The sequence below is a fragment of the Bombus terrestris genome, chromosome 15 (assembly GCF_910591885.1).
Source record: "Bombus terrestris chromosome 15, iyBomTerr1.2, whole genome shotgun sequence".
Classification (NCBI taxonomy): Eukaryota; Metazoa; Arthropoda; class Insecta; order Hymenoptera; family Apidae; genus Bombus; species Bombus terrestris.
In genome coordinates, this window is record NC_063283.1 from 8,149,711 (window position 1) to 8,168,910 (window position 19,200).

Genomic DNA, 19,200 nt, shown 5'->3' on the forward strand with positions numbered 1-19,200 from the left:
TTTACACGAGTCTAAAGGAAACGCCGCCGACATCGACATTCTGAATCTTAACTGGCCGAGTCTTTTATCGGATCAAAGCTAACCCGAACTCAAAGCTAACTCCTTCTTGGGGTCAGTTTTGTAGTTAGTCACGCTCGTCCACGAAAGTTAACTCGCCCTCGCGAGCCTCTGCTAGCCTTTTGCGCCTGTACGTTTCAATTAAGGGGCGATTAAAATGAATCCGCGGTTTTGTACGCCGGTCAAACGGCCGTCGAGAAGAGCTTCTCGAGAGCAACGAGCTTTCCAGACTCTCATCGTCCGAACTATCCAGATTTTCGTTGAATTCTCCGTTTCTCGCGCAAATCTCCTACGAAGATAAGCATCAAGCTATTGTATCGAGATTAAAGGATATCAAGCTGAAAAGAAATTGACGAAGTATGATGAGGAGGAGCGTGTGAAAGAGGACAGAGAATGAGAGTATCAACGAAAGCTTACCCGTGTTCGCTCATATTAGAGTAAATCGGGGCTCGAATCCCGGACAGCAAACTTCCAAGTTCCCCCATTCGCATTGATCCCGCGTAAGCATACATCTCAAGCAGCATTACGCGCAGAATTATTTACCTCTTGCCAGCATCCACACCTCCGAGGATCCTGACATTCCCCGCGGAGCTTTTCGCGACTCCATCTTATTAGATGTTGCATCGAAAGCTTCGACGCCGTGATGAAATTTTCGTGCTGATCCATCGAATTATTAGAACGCCTGGAGGGATCTGTATCGATATTCTTCGGATTACGAACGACGCGAGGTATTCGTTACTCGATTTGCTCGCTCCATACTGCGCGACATTCCACGGATAATTAATATCGCGCTTAATCATCCTTCACGTAACGTAATATGTACATAGGACGCAGAATTTCACGTGTAATACATTTTACACGATTAAAATTAAAATATCTTTTAAACTATTTCTTCGCTTAAAAAATATCAAGAACACTGAAAACTCGAAAAAATGTGCTTGAAGTAAGAAAGGCTTGAATCACAGCATTCGCTGTTCCAAATCAATTAACTTTTTCCTTGGCACAATTTTTTCTGTCGATGAAAGTAGCTAATAATAAGATATAATAGAACTTAATGAGAATCTCAGTCTTTCTAGCTGTTTTATTAATATTAGACACAGGAACGCGATTTTTTGAAGATAAATATAACAAATTTTGTTTAATTTCAATTCCTCTGAAGATCGTACCTCGATTTTCCACGATAGTTCCTTTAATAGATGTTTTGACAATCGATGTTTTGTATCTAGGCATCCAAGATGAACGAAATACTGTGCATAATATCCTGTAATAGCGTGTGAATTGGTTTAGTTTTCAAGTTAAAGGTCGACGAATATGAAAAATGGAATGCCGTTGGTTAAAAGAAGGGAAAATTAAATAGACGAAGATATCCCATTAAAACTACGGCGTGCAGATTGTGGTTAAAAGAAAAGAAACGGAGGAAATGGAAATGTCGGATGGAAGCTGAATATTCGTGAGCGAGTGTCAGGAATGAACGAACGACACGTCGAAACGTAGAGGATATTGTAATAGCGGAATAGGAGATGTTTCGAAAATCGAAACGAAAAAATCGAATTTCTACGACCAGGCGTAGGATAGAATAAATACGAGACGGTCCGATGGGACTGTCTTTGAGGGTTGAAATTCATGAAATTCAGGAAATAAATTTAAAATTCTGCAGCGAAGGCGACGTTCCGGTACCTCGAATGAATTGGAATTTTTCAATAGGAAAAATGCAGATCTATTTAACCAGCTTTTGCAAAAAGATATTTTTAACACATCAGAGTTCATTGGAAGAATATTTTATTTAATTCTGATGATTTTCTATCAGCAATAAATATATCTGAAGTTTGAATTTGAAAAACTAATAATGGACTACATAAATTATTTTGAAAAACACCTTGATATCGTCGTTTTAAGAATTTTTCAATCGCAGAGGTAAGAATTCTGATGATTTTCTATCAGCAATAAATATATCTGAAGTTTGAATTTGAAAAACTAATAATGGACTACATAAATTATTTTGAAAAACACCTTGATATCGTCGTTTTAAGAATTTTTCAATCGCAGAGGTAAGAATTTTTATAAATCGAAAATGATTAATTACTTGTTGGAGAAGTGCGCTGAATCATATGGAAATTGCTTTGATCAATAAATATCTGGTGCAATATTTTGAAGAAATTAAGCGTAACTTCGCATACACCAACCTAGTACGAAAATCTACACAAGCAGACCACCCGAAGCAGGGTAAATCGAGCGAGTAAGAGGAAGTTGCAAGAATCGCGAACAAAGCTGTATGCCAGTAGCACGACGTCGATTTTCACCCTTTCAGCCTTCGGCCAGTCGTTTTCGACGTGGTTTACTCGAGCCTCTCGATTAAGGCAGCCGTTCTACGTAATTATCCAATCGATTTCGAGGCCAGGACTCATCGTTTCTTCCGGCGTATCGGTCGGATCGACGGTCTCTCCTCGTTACCTGTAATTTCCAGACAACCCGCCGATCTAATTCAGTCAAGGTGTTGATTCGACGTGATTAAATGTATCAATGGGTCCTTCCTCGGTTACCTCGGTATATCCACGCAGCGGAATAGAGAAGGTGTAACCGACAATTTTCGACGAGGATGAATAGTTTGCGGATAAACGAACCAACTTGTCGCAGCGAAATGAGTTTGCTGGGCTGTGGTCCGTCTGCTCGACTCCCCGTCCACGAACCAACCGGTTCCATCGGAATTTCTCATCTCTGCGCTTATTCGATCGTCAACCGATCAGGCAAATCACTTTCACACTGAAAAGTTCGTCGATCCTTTCCTTGCGCCATCGCTATGAGAACCGATTTGTTTAAGCTCGAGCTCGATGTTTTCGAACGAGTGGCATTTGCTTTAAAGTGAACGCGTACACGCAAGATGCAGTAGGGAAGACGGCGGTTAGGATTAATTCGAGGAATTATTTAATTTAACGAAAAATTTAATAAATTAAAAAAAACTGTCTGACTAGACTCGTATCGTGTAACTAGTTAACTATCGGAATATTATTAATACCATGCAAGCTGATATAATCTTTCAACAAGCATACTGAGTTCTTTGTGCTCGATCTTAATTTCTTTCATTGTTACAGACGTATGGAAGAATGTTAAAATAAAATTCCGAAATATTTACCAATTTCTCTACTGTATCATACGCAATCGTTTGTGAAATTACATTTTTGGTCATATTCGAAGAAGTAAAATGTTTGGAGAAACATTTGAAACAACTGAAAGAAGTTTTCCAATTTTCAATTAGACTGGTAGACTACGTGTAAGGAGGCGTTAGCAGTAGGATGTCCAATTAATCCAGGCCAGCTTTATTACCGGAGGTCTAGTGCGGTCTATGGTTCACCAAGGCACACAAGGGCATGTCGGATTTATCATGCCTAATCGGGCAGCCGCAGTCGTGGTTGTAGAGCAATCGTCGCCGCGACGGCCGTTAATCCGTGTCTTCGATCGCAACGCTCGCTTTTTCACCGATCTGTGTCAACGTTCGATCATTCCACGCCAGTCAGCTTTGGGCGAGTGAAAACTCATGGTCAAACCGCGATGTTTGTCGACGATGCGCCTACAATAGACGGCAGACCTAAACAAGATCTTTCGACCGTAAAAGCTCCGTAAAAATTCCTACTACGAAACTGGAATTTTTCGTTGGTCTCAAACGTCCATGTCAGTTGAATACTCTACGGACGTTTTCATCATTTTGCAATTTAAAGCCACGATGATAAAGGATTTTACAAAATTCTGCCAGTTATTCGGTTCACTCCGGCGCAGTAATAACTTCTCGCGAGAAATATCATTCGACAAGCACAGGCCCGAAAAAACGTTTATCCAGTAAACCGTTCATCTTGAGCATTAGAAAAAGAACGGTAATAAATTACTGGCGGTACAAACGTTACGCTTTAAACCTGTGAACGTGACTACACTCGGCGCTCGGAAATGAATTACGTTATCATAATTGCGATAACCACACATCAACGTAGCATTGCATAGAAACAGCCCGAGTTCCGCAAAAAAATTTCGCCACGGGTCATGGCCGCGCGTTATCCGACTGCGTTATGAGATTTCGCCGTAAAACAGTACGAAGAGACGAAGTAGCTCCTGCAGAGCATTCGTAACCAGTTGGAATTTCCATGTTATACGGTTCCTTAGATATGATGAATCTCATAAGACAATTGAATAGCACGTTCATGGTGTATTTATAATGGGAAATTCAAAACGGGACAATTAAATTCTGGCGAGAAAATTTCTCATTTTATCCATATAATGGAAAAAAATCTATTTGGAGAAAAAATTTTGTACGTGGCCGTATACGATGTTTCAATTATATTTGACCATAAGCGTCAGAAAAGATCGCGAGTTCCTTGGAACGAGAGTTTGAGAGAATAGAAAAAAGGAGAAATTCGTGCCTCTAAGATACGCTTCGAACAAGCCGCGTGCATTGTGCATTTCGTTAGCAGCAACTTGCCGCTGGATATCGGAGACGATACTTTTGCGAGCTCGTTATCGAAATACACTCTGTAGAGGAAAGCCGATCGCAGTGTTTCGCTGATATCTGGAAAAACACGACTATCACGATGCTGCCCATCGTTAAATTTTGCGAGATGATGTTCCTATTGGTTTCACTCGTTGCTATAAATAATCCAAAAATTGCAGAAAAATGTTTAGGAGCACCATCGTTCTTTTGCCGAGAACGCTTCCTTTGCTAGTTTTCAATTTTCATATTTCAGATTACATTGTAGTATCGGAAATTTTGTTCGTTTAGATCTCTCTTGATACAAAACATATTTTAACAGACTATACTCATTTTAACAATTTGATGTATATGGAATATACATCCTATTCTATACATCCTATGAAATATACTTTCCTATTTGTATTACAAATTACGAATTTTTATATCAAAAGTCTCCGGGTTCAGGAAAAATCTGTGCGAGGGTGCTGGACAATCAAATGAATCGGATTTTCTAATTCAGAAGCCAGTACCATTCTCAAGGACGAACGCACGCGAAGCTCTTAGAATCAATCGTCTCTACTGCCAATAAACTCAAATCCTGACACTCGATGAAACGTGAGAGTGAAAATACGCGGGATATCGAGAGATTACGAGGTAGTAGGAAATCGTATGAGAAAGAACTCTCGATGCATGCCGCTACGATCTCTCGCAGCTATCGCTTCTCGAATTTTCTTTCATTTCTACGTCACCGCGTCCTAAGTATACAGGGTGTCCCAGTATCGATGATACAATCGACAGGAAAACGATTCTATATGAAAAAACAAATTGAAAATATAGAATAAAATGTTTCTATATGACGCTTCGTTTTTCGGAAAATAGAGTTTGAAATATTGCCAAATAGGTATACTTAAAGCTTGACAAATTTCGAACTGAACAAAGGCGAGTAACCGATAGGAGATTGTTCTATGCGTGAAAATAAGTCGAGATAATAGCCATATTAAAACAGAGTCTTAAATGAAACAAATTTTTATAACGGGAGACCAAGATAAAAAGTAGGAAAACATTTGCGACAGTAAAACGAACAGCAGGGCCGGTAAATCTTGCGAGGTATCGTTGAGTCTCGACGATGTGCCAGGGAAAATTGGGTTCGTGCATCGGGGGCGGTCTGAGTACTCGGAAATTTTATTTCGACCTCCTAGCGTAGTCGAAATGCACGTCGTAAGTATCGTTGAATTCTGGGAATGAATCCTTTAACATCTTGCTTATAGAACCGCGGTTTCGTCAGTTTCGTGATTTCAGGGCAAATCAATCGGTCGAAAAAGGGAGAAAAGAAAGAGAAAAGGCAAGGAGAAACTAGTCTGAAAGGGTCCAACGAATGAATTTTAAAGGACGGGTGGATATTTATTTAAAATACTGGAAGTGGGAGTTACTTCCTTATTCCAGCAGACATTCAACTGTTATTAAAGACTGAGTCTTATCATCGTATGGATTTAATAAAAAATTATGGGCAGAACGTTAGTTTTGCAAATAATTGCTATAGCCAAAGATACAAATGGCTTTTACGAAACATTTGCGACCTTCGGTTCGATTATGTTAATGGATATCCCAGCTTAAAGGTTTAATTTATGACCACATTATATTGTTGTCGCGCGATATATTTATAGTTGACAACATAGCTCGTATAGACACGCCGACCAAATGGCTTCGCCGATGCAGTCGCCGCTGTATCGTCTCTACGCGACACGTGCGATCGTGCTGCGTTTACCACGTCAATGGAAATCGTTTCCAGTTCGATGGAAACAATCGTGGATTCACGTCGATTCGCTTTGTCGACGTGGCATTGCCTTTGATGCTGTTGGCCCTTTGAGTCCATCGAATTTTCGTTTCTTATTTTACGCTAATTTTCTTATTCTAGTATAATGACTTTGCACAAAGGAAAACCAATTTGATAGGTTTTCTGTTTGCCTTTTTTAATTGCAGTTAAATACAGTTAAAAGTCAAGGCTGTCGAACGAAGAGGAATTTAACGGCAAGTTGCTTCGTAATTTGGGTAATTCGATCAATGGACGCGAAGAAATTAGTTTTTGTTTCGAACAGCGTAACTGTCTCCATGGGGAATTCGGTAAATTTCAAGGAAAATACAATTTCCAGCATTGTTGCATGAACGCTTTAGCGAGAAAGGCAAAGGCCACTGTCAGAAGCTTCGAGTTCTTCGCATTTCTCGCCCGAGCGAGCTGCAACTCCTTCAACCCGTCAATCCAACGCTGCAATACGCTCGAGCGTGGCGTTTTTGCACCTTTGCAAATTTCATTGTAAATCGTGCACAGCCAAGCATTTTCTTTCGAACATTGACGCGAGCTCTGTCCTGCCTCTGGAGCAATCACGTGCACACTTCAAAGTGAACCCATCATAGGCGAGAATCCTTCGAGGAATGTCGTATCGTCTTCTCGGAGCTCTCGACTGGATGCACCATTTTCCGGAGAAAGCCTTTCGAAGTGAAGTCCAGTAGTAAAATTCGAAGAGCCTACATTTTTTAAACCCTCCGTCATCTGCCAGCATCTTCTCGGTGGTAATATTTTTAGGATTAGAATTTCCCTTTGCTAGTAAAAAAGCTTTTTTATTGATAATAATTCTTTTATTATCAATGGTACGAATACATAGTTTTAGGTCGTTGCTGCAATTTTCGCGATGACTTTTGCTGAAAGAAACGCCACGTTGATTATCAGACTCCGTTCGATCCAACGTGATTTCTTGATCAGTTTTTTGACGACCTTCCTGCATTTTTCATTTTTAGTATCACGAAATTCGTTGCGTCTTTTCGCCGAATCAGTAGCTACGGCTTCAGTCGTAAAAACTCACTAACGCTTTGATTAACATTTCCATTGCTCGCGAAGACGGCGAGACTCGAAATGGCCGCGAAAGGATTTCCATTTCATTACCCGATAGCTCTTGGCCAGGGTTAATTCGAAATTCCCCGAACGAAATCGACTTACTGTCACGTCTCGCTGAGAGGGATGGGGAGAAGAAACCGGAGTCTCGGTAGAAATTTATTAGAACTTGTAACAGATAATGCACCCCAGAGATGCAACTTCCGTGCGCCAGGCGTGAACTTAAGCGCATTAGGAGATTGAAGCACGTCCGTACTCGAGAGGCTGTTGCGAAACTTAAACAAATGTCTGGCCCGCTATTTATCCGAGCTGCTTAACAAACCCTTCGAAACGTACCATGCCGCGATTACTTCGCGAGAACGAAACGAAGTCGTTTGAAGGTTTCCACGTCGCGTCAGCATCCGAAAACGCATTTCGTGACAAGATAGAAGAAGCGAGGTTGCCTCGACCAAGTGATGAATAGACGTGGAATGTACGTGGTGTTTCCAAAGTACATCTCAATGAAGTGGGGGATAATAGGCTGAATGATTAAAGGAGCACTTCTCGTTTAAGAAAATATATTCACGTGACAGGTCCGATTGCTTTTCATTATAGCGACAGAACTCTCAAATTATGCAATATAGAAAATGGCTATCTATTGGCGAGTATTCACGAGATATAAATTAATTAGAAGTAACATTAATCAATTGCATGTGAGAATAAAGCAGAGAAAAATCGTGATTTTACAAATAGTACTTTTTAAAATCTACGTTTATGCTATCCACGTGTGACGAATAAAATTTATGGAAGCTGAATACTGGCCGTATGCAGAGAAATTAAAAGATATACCAAAAATGGAATTGGTCAGTTTGACTTTTAAGTATATCAATCGATAACTAGATTTCTATAGCTCGTAATGCAAAAGATGCTCCTCCCGTCATCGCCTATTTGATTAATCTACACTCCTGAAACACCTTGTACACGTACAGTTGTTTGATAAACTGTCGAAAACGAGAAGAGTGGTTGGATTTGGAAACAGGTCTGTAGTTTCAGTCGTGGATCTAATTTCTTAAAGAGGCTGTAAGCTCTTGAATCTTCTTAGCTCTTGCTTTGCACACTGTTTTCGTGAAGTTTCTTAGGGAAACGACTACTATTTAATGCACGTTCCGTAAAGGATCAATTGTAAGAAGACACAATAAATCCTAATCCCTAAAGGAACATTTCCCCTTCTTAAAATCTCCGATTTATTCTTCTGTCGGAAAATAATTCATAGCCTGTATCTTATTTTTTGCTTAAACTCATCGCCTACTTCGACTGACCAACGAAAGTATCAAGCTGTGGATCGTTATAAATTCTACGAATGTTTCAAAGGCCATAAAAAGTCCGTTAATTACGGACTAATGAACGATGTAACAGGGGTCGAGGTGAAACGATACTTTCAACTTTATTTCCACTCCTTGAAAAGTTGATAGTTAAGAGACTTTACGGATGAATCGCGGCAACGCGCTTTTATGTTCGAAACACTTTAATCGAGCACAAATTCCGGCGACCAGAAGCCTGCCACCCTTTCAAGTTCCGGCTTCAGCTTTCCTTGACGAGCTTTGTGAAGCGCTTTATAACCACCTACCTCTTTGTCGCGGGTCTTGTAGACGAAAAGACCCGGTAAACAGTGAATTCCACTTTTTATCGAAACCTGTTCTCGTTCTTCGAAGATAAACCGCTCTTGTAATTGCATTACGCGATAACGTTTCGTTTTTGCCAACGCTATAATACCAGGATCTCCTTCTTGTTTCGCTATTTGGCAAGTTGGCCATCTTCTGAGACGATTCTATTCGCTAGACCAGCGTCTGCTAGACCACAGCTAGGTCGAAAATTCTCTGAAAGGCGCCACCTGAACTACGACGCTGGCTTTTTTATTCCAACGATTCTCTCTATAACAGACTAGAGCTCTTGCAGAATGCGATATTAGGCTCGGAAAAAGAAGATGCTAACCATTCTTGGCGCCAGTTATCGGTAAAAAGACGTTTCTAAGCGATATTCGCACAATCGTACCGTGCTAATTTCGTGTCTGCGAGGATTCTGGAGAATCGTCGAGGACGGAGGGTGAGAAAGAAACGGAAATGAATCTTCCTCAAGACTGCGCCGGTATTTTTCTCCGGCGTGATTCAACGGTGGCTCGCGGTAGAACCGCTATTACGAAGCTGACAATCTCGCGACCACCGTGCCGCTCGTCGTTGAATCTCCACGGAGCGGTGACAAATGAACAGAGACAAATACTTGCTGATAGAAGACGGCCGAAGAGAGGGACGAAGGATTGCGCTTCAATCTTTTAACGCGATTAGCTTGCCAGCCTTTGCTGAACCGGGAGGAAAAAAGCGACGGAAACGGGCAAAAGTCTCGGCGTTTCCCGTTCTTCCGCTTCCGTGCGCTCTGACAGCGCGTTCGCCTGGTTGCTTTTGCCGCTTAATTCTGTTCCCTTCTTTGCCATTTCGTTAAGCATTCGTAGTTGAGAACTTCCCTCACGGGACCAAGCCATTCCACCCCTTATACCGGTGGAAGTAGCAATAATCTATCGCGCAGAGCCGAGTGGGTAGAAAAATTTCAAACCAGCGCTACGAGATTATAATTGAAGAGATCAGCGTTTGTGCACAAAGGCGATCGTAAATTTAAATCTCTTAAAGTTAAATCTCATAAATTTTACATGAAAAGAAAAGCATTTTGTCATTCAGCTATCGTAAATCCAATCGTATCATCAGTCTCTATATTCGATATACAATGCCGTGACACGATTTTCTTTCACACCACGATAATATCATTATTACATCACGATATAATTATCGTTCAAGACAGCCGATACCTCGTCTATCTTTCAGGAAACATCTGATATTTCGTAAAGAGAACGTATGACAGGCTACAAGTCTGCTAATAGAATCAACAGAAGAACAAAATTGTCTTAATAAGATATGATCAGATCCGCGACACAGAACGGTGTTCTTGCATTACATGTACTCGTGGCGCCGTGCGGCCGCTTAATGGCGCGCGAGCCGGATTTTACACGAGAGAGACTCGACCGTATCGCGCGAACTTAATGCCGACTTCAGTCAACACGCGCGGCTTAGCCCGATAAGCTTAGCCCCTTGATTCCGCGTCGCGCGGCGTCCTGTTCCCTGTCACCCGATTTCATCTACCTGCTCCTCCTATTACACTCTCTTCAGTCATACCAACTTCGCTTATTCATCCTTCAAGCCGCGCGAAATTCACGAACGTTGGTTCGTGATTCGCGTGTATCTAATGACTCGCCCCGTCACGATACGCTTCCTTTGAACACCACAGGCGATAACTTCGGTTACAACGCGACTTTTTCGCTTTCTCTCGATGTCTGCTCGAAGAAACTTGTAACAAGTTCTATAGAGAACCGACTGATCTCAACGAAAAGTTGTACTAGTTAAGGATAATATAACGTTAACTTTCAAACGCATAGTAACATACGCTCCCTTTTATAGGTACAAAGACAGAAGAGGTAACATTTAACGAGTATCGTGAAATTAAAATCATTGGCACATTATTATTATTGCATTTGGAATATAAACTATAAGAATTCATATATTCATATATTCGATATTATAATGATTATTAAATTAAATAGCTTCCTCGTCTATAATTGTCACATTTCTCGATAATTGTTTAAGTAAAAGACTATAAAAAAGTGATGTAGGATTTTAAAACAATTTTTCTATAATTGTAATAAGATTGAGGTTTCGAAATTTAAACGAACGTAACTCGACGCCTTGGGCAGGTTGTTAAGAGAACAAAAGGCAAAATTGCTTGGTAGATGGTTAACAAGCCAGGAAATACGAAACCTTTTTCCCGTCGTTAGATCTCAAAGGTTATTAACATTACGAAGCCAGAATTGGCCGAGTCATCGTTGCAGCCGGCAACAACAGGTAGCCTCGCGAGGTTCGATTGCGCGTATTAATAGCGGCCGGCTGGTTTTGAGTTGCGTGGCTCGTTTCTGAAAATTCGCCCCGTTAAAAAGTTCGCGTTCCAGTCACGAGTGCACGAGGCTTAATTAAACCGCGCGCGCAACCAACCGAGGAAGCGGCGAAGCCTTCCAATTAGCGGGAAACAACGTGATCAACGGGAACGATAAACCTTTGGGTTCCTCGAAACGTCGACGAAAATTCGCGTTTCGATCCGCAACTTCGATTGGATCTGGCTGCGGAAGTGGAACTCGTTGCGCCACAATGAAACCGTGTTTTCGGAGAAAGTCAGAAATGAAAGGAAGAAATTGGGATGGCGAAAAAAAGAGAGAAACACGATGGAATTGTAGAGAAGTCAGCAGTAACGCGCACAAAGTATCGGGGGATAGAGTTGCAATCTTGCAGAACGTTTTGTGGAGGCCGACATAAGCAGACTTCGAGCGGTTGGGCATGAAAGTGAGTTTCACCGATGCATAAAAGGTGACCGCCCGATTGTGTGACCAGTACAAACCAACAAAATGCCATGTGCGAAGAAATTTTTTAGTATACCGTGTCTATTTTTCTACGTGATTTGAATGAAGGTGTGATTTTAAGAGTAAACGATCTAATAGGTATTGCAATAAAATTGGTGTAAGCTTCGTAGGTTTACGATGCAACCCCGTTATTCGTACCCGATCGCAAAAGGAACTCGAGTTGATCCGATAAATTTGAATCTCTGATTCTCGCTATTTGCCGGTCCATCGTTTCTCCCACTCGAACAATGAATCCATCTATTGGAAGTAATTAAGTGCTCAAGCCGGATTCATCGGTGATAAGTGGACAAATTATACGGTCAAGTAAGAACGATCTGTACCTATGGTTACCACTCGGCTGGATAAACGATTTCGCTAAAAGTCGTTTCAAAGATCGCGAAGAAATTTCGTCGTCTTTTTTGGTTTCTAGATTCCTTCTCGCTACGGCCGATTTAATTTCGCGTCTGGAAGATGAAACAGGAGCTCGTAATCTGTCATCTGCAACGACCGCCCGACCCCTAACAACCAGTTTCGGGGAAATAATTAACTCTTGTATTACCCGCTCCTCTTTGCTCGAGTGCAACCGAGTAAATTGTGTTTTAAACAGTAACTAACCAGACTAGGACTCGAGCATCTGTACCTTTGCGCGTTATTTTGTCTCTACTTTATTCCCTTATAAGATTCTACTCAATTTCATTTCTGTCAAATATCGTATAAATTGGACGATGAACGAGAACATGTTTAATCGTGAAATAAAAAGAAACGGTGATCTCTTACCTTACACTTGGGATATTCTTCAGCAGGTGTAGGTCTCTTCCAGCCCAATAGGGGTGGGATGCAAACGAGAGCAGACAAAAGCCACACGAGCGCTATCATCAGAGCTGCCCTGGCCGGAGTCCTCTTCTTTAGATAATCCACTGCCTGCGTGATGCTCCAGAATCTGTCCAAGCTTATCAGACACAAGTTCATGATACTGGCGGTGCACAGCAACACGTCCATGGCCGAGTAAATGTCACACCACCAATAGCCGAAGATCCAGTATCCCATGATTTCATTGGCCAACGAGAAAGGCATAATTACCAAACCCAGAAAGAAATCAGCCACGGCTAGGCTAGCTATAAACCAGTTCTGTATATTCTTCAGTGCTTTCTCGGTGGCTATGGCAATGATCACCAGCATGTTCCCCACGACGATCACGATCATCAACAACGTCGCCAGGATGGATGCCAGAATGATGTGTGGCAGCGTATATCCGGATGGATACAAGCTCTCCCCGAACACGATGTACGACGTTTCATTGCACAGGCTGCCGTTACACGGGAACAAAAGACTCTCGTTGAAAGAATCGTTGAACGATCCACCGATATCCTCCATTATGCCGCCCAAGCCGAACAACAGTTCCAGCTCTCTCAGACCTTCCACGTCGTCCTGGTCGGTGGTGACACCGAGCCCGGTGGTACTATCGAAAGCAACGGTGCTTTCCTCGCTGATATTAGCGACCTCCACTTCGCCCAACTGTTCGGTGACGAGGAAGGGCAATCTGGTACCCGACACGATATCCCCAGCACGGAATCTAGCGCAGGCACAATCACCGGTTCTCTCGATCGGTGCCACCTGTCGAACGTTTGCCTCTGTAGCCGTGTCGTTGCTGGTGTCGGAGGATCGCTGTTCGACGTCTGGTCCTTGGTCGACTTGATCGGGGATTCGAGTGGTTCCACGGTCGTCGTCGGTCGTGGTCGCGGCGGCTATTAGCCCGTGCAGTTGCTGCTCTTCGGTGAGGATCGCGCTGTCAATCGAGTGGGCCTCGTTAGTGGAAGACGTAGTGCCACCGGTTGGTCGAGACCACGTCATGTTCTCGTCGAAGACGCTGGTGGACGCCGTAGTCGGACTACCGGCGGCGTCGATGGTCATAATGCTGCCCAGGAGCGGCATCACTCGCACCCTCGCCGTCGACTGTTGATGCTATCTCGACAAAGTCGAGGCGGACGTGGTGGCCGCGCGCGAGTAGCAGCGTGCACCGGGTGCAAGCTCGAGTAGCAGCAACAACAGGATGGTAGTGGTCTCGTCGCATCTCGAGGCCAGGGGCGTCATGCCCGTTTCAGGATGAGGTCATCGTCATTAAACGGACAATGGCGTGTGGCTTGTGTAGCTTCTTGGCGGCAGCGAATAATTCGTTCCTTCTTTCCTGGATCTCTCTTCGGTTCGAATAGAGAGGAAGGAAGGAAGGAAGGAAGGAAGGAAGGAAGGAACGGCTACTTTTTCTACTCGTTACTTGACGCACAGTCCTTTCTGTATCGAACTATTGTTCGCGGGAACTTGGATATTCTCGACTATACGTTTTCTTCGTGAGGAACGTATATACTTTTGTATATAGTTTTACCCTCCGACAAACAAGGGTGTAGAATCACTCGCTCGTTGTGGACCAAAGTCTTTTAGAATTTGATTTTTTGGCGATCCTCGCCTGGCGCCTGCCTACGTACCACCTTCCTGTTCCACGTTGTCGCGCTGGTAGGTTGGCCCTTGATTTATTGCTTGCGTGAGTTGCGACTCCCTCTTCGTATTCCTGGTATTCCGGCCGGTCTCACGATGACGGAGTTAATACGGAAAGAGCGTACAGAGAGATTTATGGATAGTCCGCTGGCTGGTTGGATTTAGGAGATAAAGCCGGATAGGGGAAGGGAGGGAGGCAGCTAGACGGCGAGACGAGAAAGAGAAAAGCGGCCAAGATGGAAAAGAAGGAAAAGATAGAGATTGAGAATGGGCGTGAAAAATTGGTCCCCCTTTTTTTACCTTCCTCTTAGATTAAAGCTCAGACACCTTCGAATTAAGCGAACAACGGCCTCCGCGCGATCCGATCGCCCGACGATGATTCTCAAAACGAACTGGATCGCGAAATCTACTCAGCAGCTATCGACGAGAAGAAAATTGATACCGAGACGGGTCGTGTAGCGTGTCGCTTACGACGTCCGATATTCGAGCTATATCATCGTCGAGCTTTCTCTACTCCCCGTAGCTTTTCCTACACGCTTGGCTCTACGTTTGCTTATTCCCGAGTCCGAACGGCTAAGTAAGCTAACGGCTAATTATTCAAGCTAATTAATTATCGCGTCACGACTAAAAAGGCTAAGCGCTGGATATATACCCGTACTGCTCCGACTTGTGACTTCAGCGAATTGTTTACGATTAAACTCGTAATTTACTCGTCCTGTTTACTAACCGAATGGAAACACAGAATCGAACGTCGCCCACCACAGGCGAGACAACGAAAATATTCCGCGACAGACAGATTATTTTATATAATTCTACGCACACACAGATACTCACGACGACGAATCGCTGAACCAGCTTAAATCCGTAAACGTTCTATACATACACATTTACACGTAATTCGCGTTGCTACTTAGAATCTTTTTGGTTCTCTATAACTCTGATAGGCTCGATTTATTAAGTCATTCGCTGCAACGTCGTTGCAAGATGGTCCTTAAGTCGTAGCACAACGACTTATCCTGGTTTATTATTACGATATTATTACGTTACTATTATAGTGCTAGCACGTAGATCGATGGAGGAAAATGGCAAGGACCGTGGTACGAAAATGAGTACGCGAGAGGAAGGAAAAAGGAGAATGCGTCTAGGACGTTCCTTCGATCAAAGTCGACGTCCTCGACCCATCTGTACACCTATTTACACGCTCGAGATTCGTCGATACACGTCCCTGATCCCTTTTCCCTACCGCCCGTCCTTTAACCCTCTCCTGTTTCACACGCCTGGATCAACAGGATTCATTCGCGCACACCGTGTCCTCGAGTTCGGAATCGGGTAACCTTGCACCAACTGTGCCACCGATTCACGTCAGCTGATCACACAGCGACCGAAGTTCTCCCGACACACGGCAAAAGTTCGCTCGATTATTCCCCTTCGTTCGTCGACACTCTCAGTTTCCAGCCACGAAGCACACGTCCCTCCGTAATTTCGCGAGATCTCGACCAGTAGCGAAGATCACGGTCTCCCTCGTCACGCTGCTAGCTTCTCCATCGAGCTTGACATCCACCACGCGTTCTCCTTCGACTCATTTCCCATGAGAAGCGCCACTCGACGATCGTCGATCGTTATCGTTCGACCCTGAGATTCTTTTCCTCCGAATCTCAGAGCAACGTGGACTTTTTCTCTATCATCGGGATGGATCGCTTCGAGCTTCACTTTGAAATATTCTTCGACAAAAGACTTGCAAACCGGAGGAGCAACGATCTTCGAATTGCCCTTACGTTTCTACCACGTCGTCGTTTCCGCTTGGCCCGTCACGAGGTCTACCGTCGCACGCACGATCCTCGCGGGTTCCTCTTGGAATCACACACGATGAAACACGCGCGGGAAACTCGAGCTTGCGACTCGACGAAGTTCAAGGATAGTTCGAAAAAGACGATTACACGACGATGGAACGATCGAGCGCGGGACACCACTTGTCGGAGACGAGATTCGAAACGACGAAGGGGAAAAACTATCTTTCGACGTTCGAAACTTCCAGCTAAAATAAACGATAAAAGCGGTAACGAACGTGGCTCTGATCGTGTCTCGTACGATAGACTCGATTTAGCGAGTATCAGAATCGAGCGAATCCTCTCTCCTCGTGGTCCTTGAACGGCTGATGCGTGCGTGCGTACGTGCAGACACCTCGAGGTTGTCTCGTGGATGTTTGGGAACGCACTGCAGCCGCGAGGGACGAGCCAGGAACTCGGACTCCCTCTCGTGTCGTTCGCTGGATAGAGACTCTCCTCGCAGGATCGAGGCGGGCGTGCGACGAAGAAAGTTCGTGGAGAGGGATGGAGCGAGAAAGAACGAGAGCGACTGGTGTGCATGTGCACGTGTAACTCGGTCCACACCGACGTTCAAGCCGCGTGTCCGTGAATTCTCCGCACTCTGTCTATGTTTGTGAACGTGTGTGCATGTATGTGTGTGCACGCGCGGGTGTGCACGCTATCGTATAGGTGAGAGGACGCGGCCGCGCGCGCGCGCCTCTACGTGCACGCGAGAGAGCGAGCGAGAGGGAGAGAGAGAGGTTGGCTAGCTCACTGGAGGCTGACTGGTGGCCCGACCGACCGGTCCGTCCGTCGGTACCAGCGTCGGGGCGCCGTCTGACGGAGTTGCGAGAGCTGCGGCGCAAGCGTCGGGACGCCGCCAGCACCCGACCGACGCGGCCCGACAGTCGACTTTGGACCATCGACCGATCGGTCCGTTGGCGAAAAAATACGCCTGTTCTCCTTATTCTGATAGCGTAGCTTGCCCTTCTCTTTGCGATCTTATCTATGATATTTTTACGTTTGTGCAGCTTTTAAACAAGAAAAAGGTAGGGAGATTTCCTAGAGTCGGTTAGCAATTATTCGATCGATCGAAGATGATAAATCTCTTTCCTATAAACCCAATAGGCGAAATGGCAACCAGTTGCCAGTTCCCATTGTTCGCCAGATCGATTTGCCCGAATCTCAGATTAGATCTGATCAATTGAACCATCCGGGTCATTGGAAGATGCGTTCCCACCAGGCCTACCGTTCCAATTGCCTAGCAGACTGTAATCCATTGCGTGTTGATCGATTGTCCGCTCCGCTTCATAGATCGTGATCATGACACTAGCAGCAGGATATTTAATATTTCAATTAACTTTGAACTATCCAATTAGACTACTCGCTAATGGATAGCTTAGATATAATAAAGCCGGATATAATTACCAAACCAGGCCAAGTTCAGCGGAAAACTCCGCCAGCTATTCCAAACATCCCCCGTCCAATCCTCTTCTATATCCGAACCATTCAGCCGAGCCGAATTTGGGTCCAGATTTATCCAAGTAATCCAGCGAGCAGCTGGAAGCGTCCACCCTCAACCCCCGGGCTTAATATTCGAAATAGCCGTCCCCTCTAGCTATCCCTGCCGCCACTTAATTGTTCACGTTGCTCCCTAGATCGTGAAGTTCACGCGTTGCTTTCCGCCGCGATAACAAACTCCCCGGGGAAGATTCACCTCTGCTGGAAGCTCTGGTCGAGGGAAAACGAGAAGCAAAAGAGGGGGGCGGCAGTGAGCGGCCGAAGCCGCGTCCACTAAAGCCGGCGTCCATTTGCTGGGATCGTAAATTAGGCGACCACAACTTGATAGTCGCCTTTAGAACATCGAGCCACCGGATCGGGAATATATTATGTTGCTCTCTAGCTGGCTGCTTGTTACCAGCCCTAGGGTATATTCATGAACGTGCAACTACCACAATAAGACAAGGAGAAGAGCTCGACGATCAGCAATTCAGGCGTCAGATCGCGATACGCTGATTACGATACCGACATCGCTGTAGCGAAACGTTAATCGGTTGATCAAAGTCGTTGATGGCCGACGTCAACAATCGGCCTCTTCCTCTCTTCGATTCGTTCTCGTTTTCCACGACTGGATCGCGGCTTTAAAGGTGATACTACCAAAGAAGCCATTATGGGTGTGGTGTTTTTCTATGGCTTTAAAAGAGATAGAATAAGAATAGAGGTAGCAGTTTAAAGGACGAAATTGGCTGATCGGGTATTCTCTTTTAAAGTTAGTCCCCGAAATGAAGATTTAAGAATGCATAGAATATTTATTGGAAACGCTCTCGGTGGACGTTGAGGCTCGATCTCGGTGACTGTCGGACGGCAGTGTGTTTGAGAATTCGTTATGAGTCAAGGGAAATTTTAACGAACCTATCTTCGGGTCTTATTCGTAAATCGGCCCGCGTTTTCCAGCACTATGGCGGCTGGACGGTAGCAATAAAAATTTCATTAAACGGTTCCCGGTATGTTCTCAGGTTACGATACTTTTCCGATGCTTTATTAAATTTTTATCGAACTATCGGCCCGGATCGAAGCCACCTCGCTCTCTTTGTTACGTGAGCCAGCAACCAACGATCCAGATATTTGCACGTACATATTCTTCGCTTAATCGCCACGTGGGATGCGATAAGCTTCCAGGTGAAATTAATTCGTGCGTCCCTCTAATAAAATCCTCGTCATTATACGGAGAGCTCGAATGTCCAACGTAATAAAAATGTGATCCGCGGGCTTGCAAACATTTTTCAACGTGTCGATACGACGATGAAATCGTATTAAAAAGGGACAGTTATTAATTAAAATGGACAGCCGGAACGTGAGATAAAAATCGCGCTTCGGGCAAACTTTGATCCTATTTTGCTCACGTTTTCTATCGGTCTAACAAAAGTTGAAGTTTCCATTAATAAATAGAAAAACAAATAGGTTAAGTTTCGCTTTTCCTATATCCCTAACCGATGATTCGTGACCGTGAACCGTATTTACGACTGAGCCTACCGCG

At 44.2% G+C, this 19,200-nt stretch overlaps 1 protein-coding gene across 1 annotated transcript in view; it reads right to left on the reverse strand.

The window, feature by feature from the left end:
* The window catches only part of LOC100647201 (alpha-2B adrenergic receptor), a 127,368-nt gene extending 110,374 nt beyond the window's left edge, over window positions 1–16,994 (reverse strand). The window contains exon 1 of the mRNA XM_003401542.4: window positions 12,646–16,994. Within this exon, the coding sequence (XP_003401590.1) occupies window positions 12,646–13,800 (1,155 nt within the window). The 5' untranslated portion in view covers window positions 13,801–16,994. The remainder of the gene's footprint in view (window positions 1–12,645) is intronic.
* Between the last annotated feature and the right edge of the window lie 2,206 nt (window positions 16,995–19,200).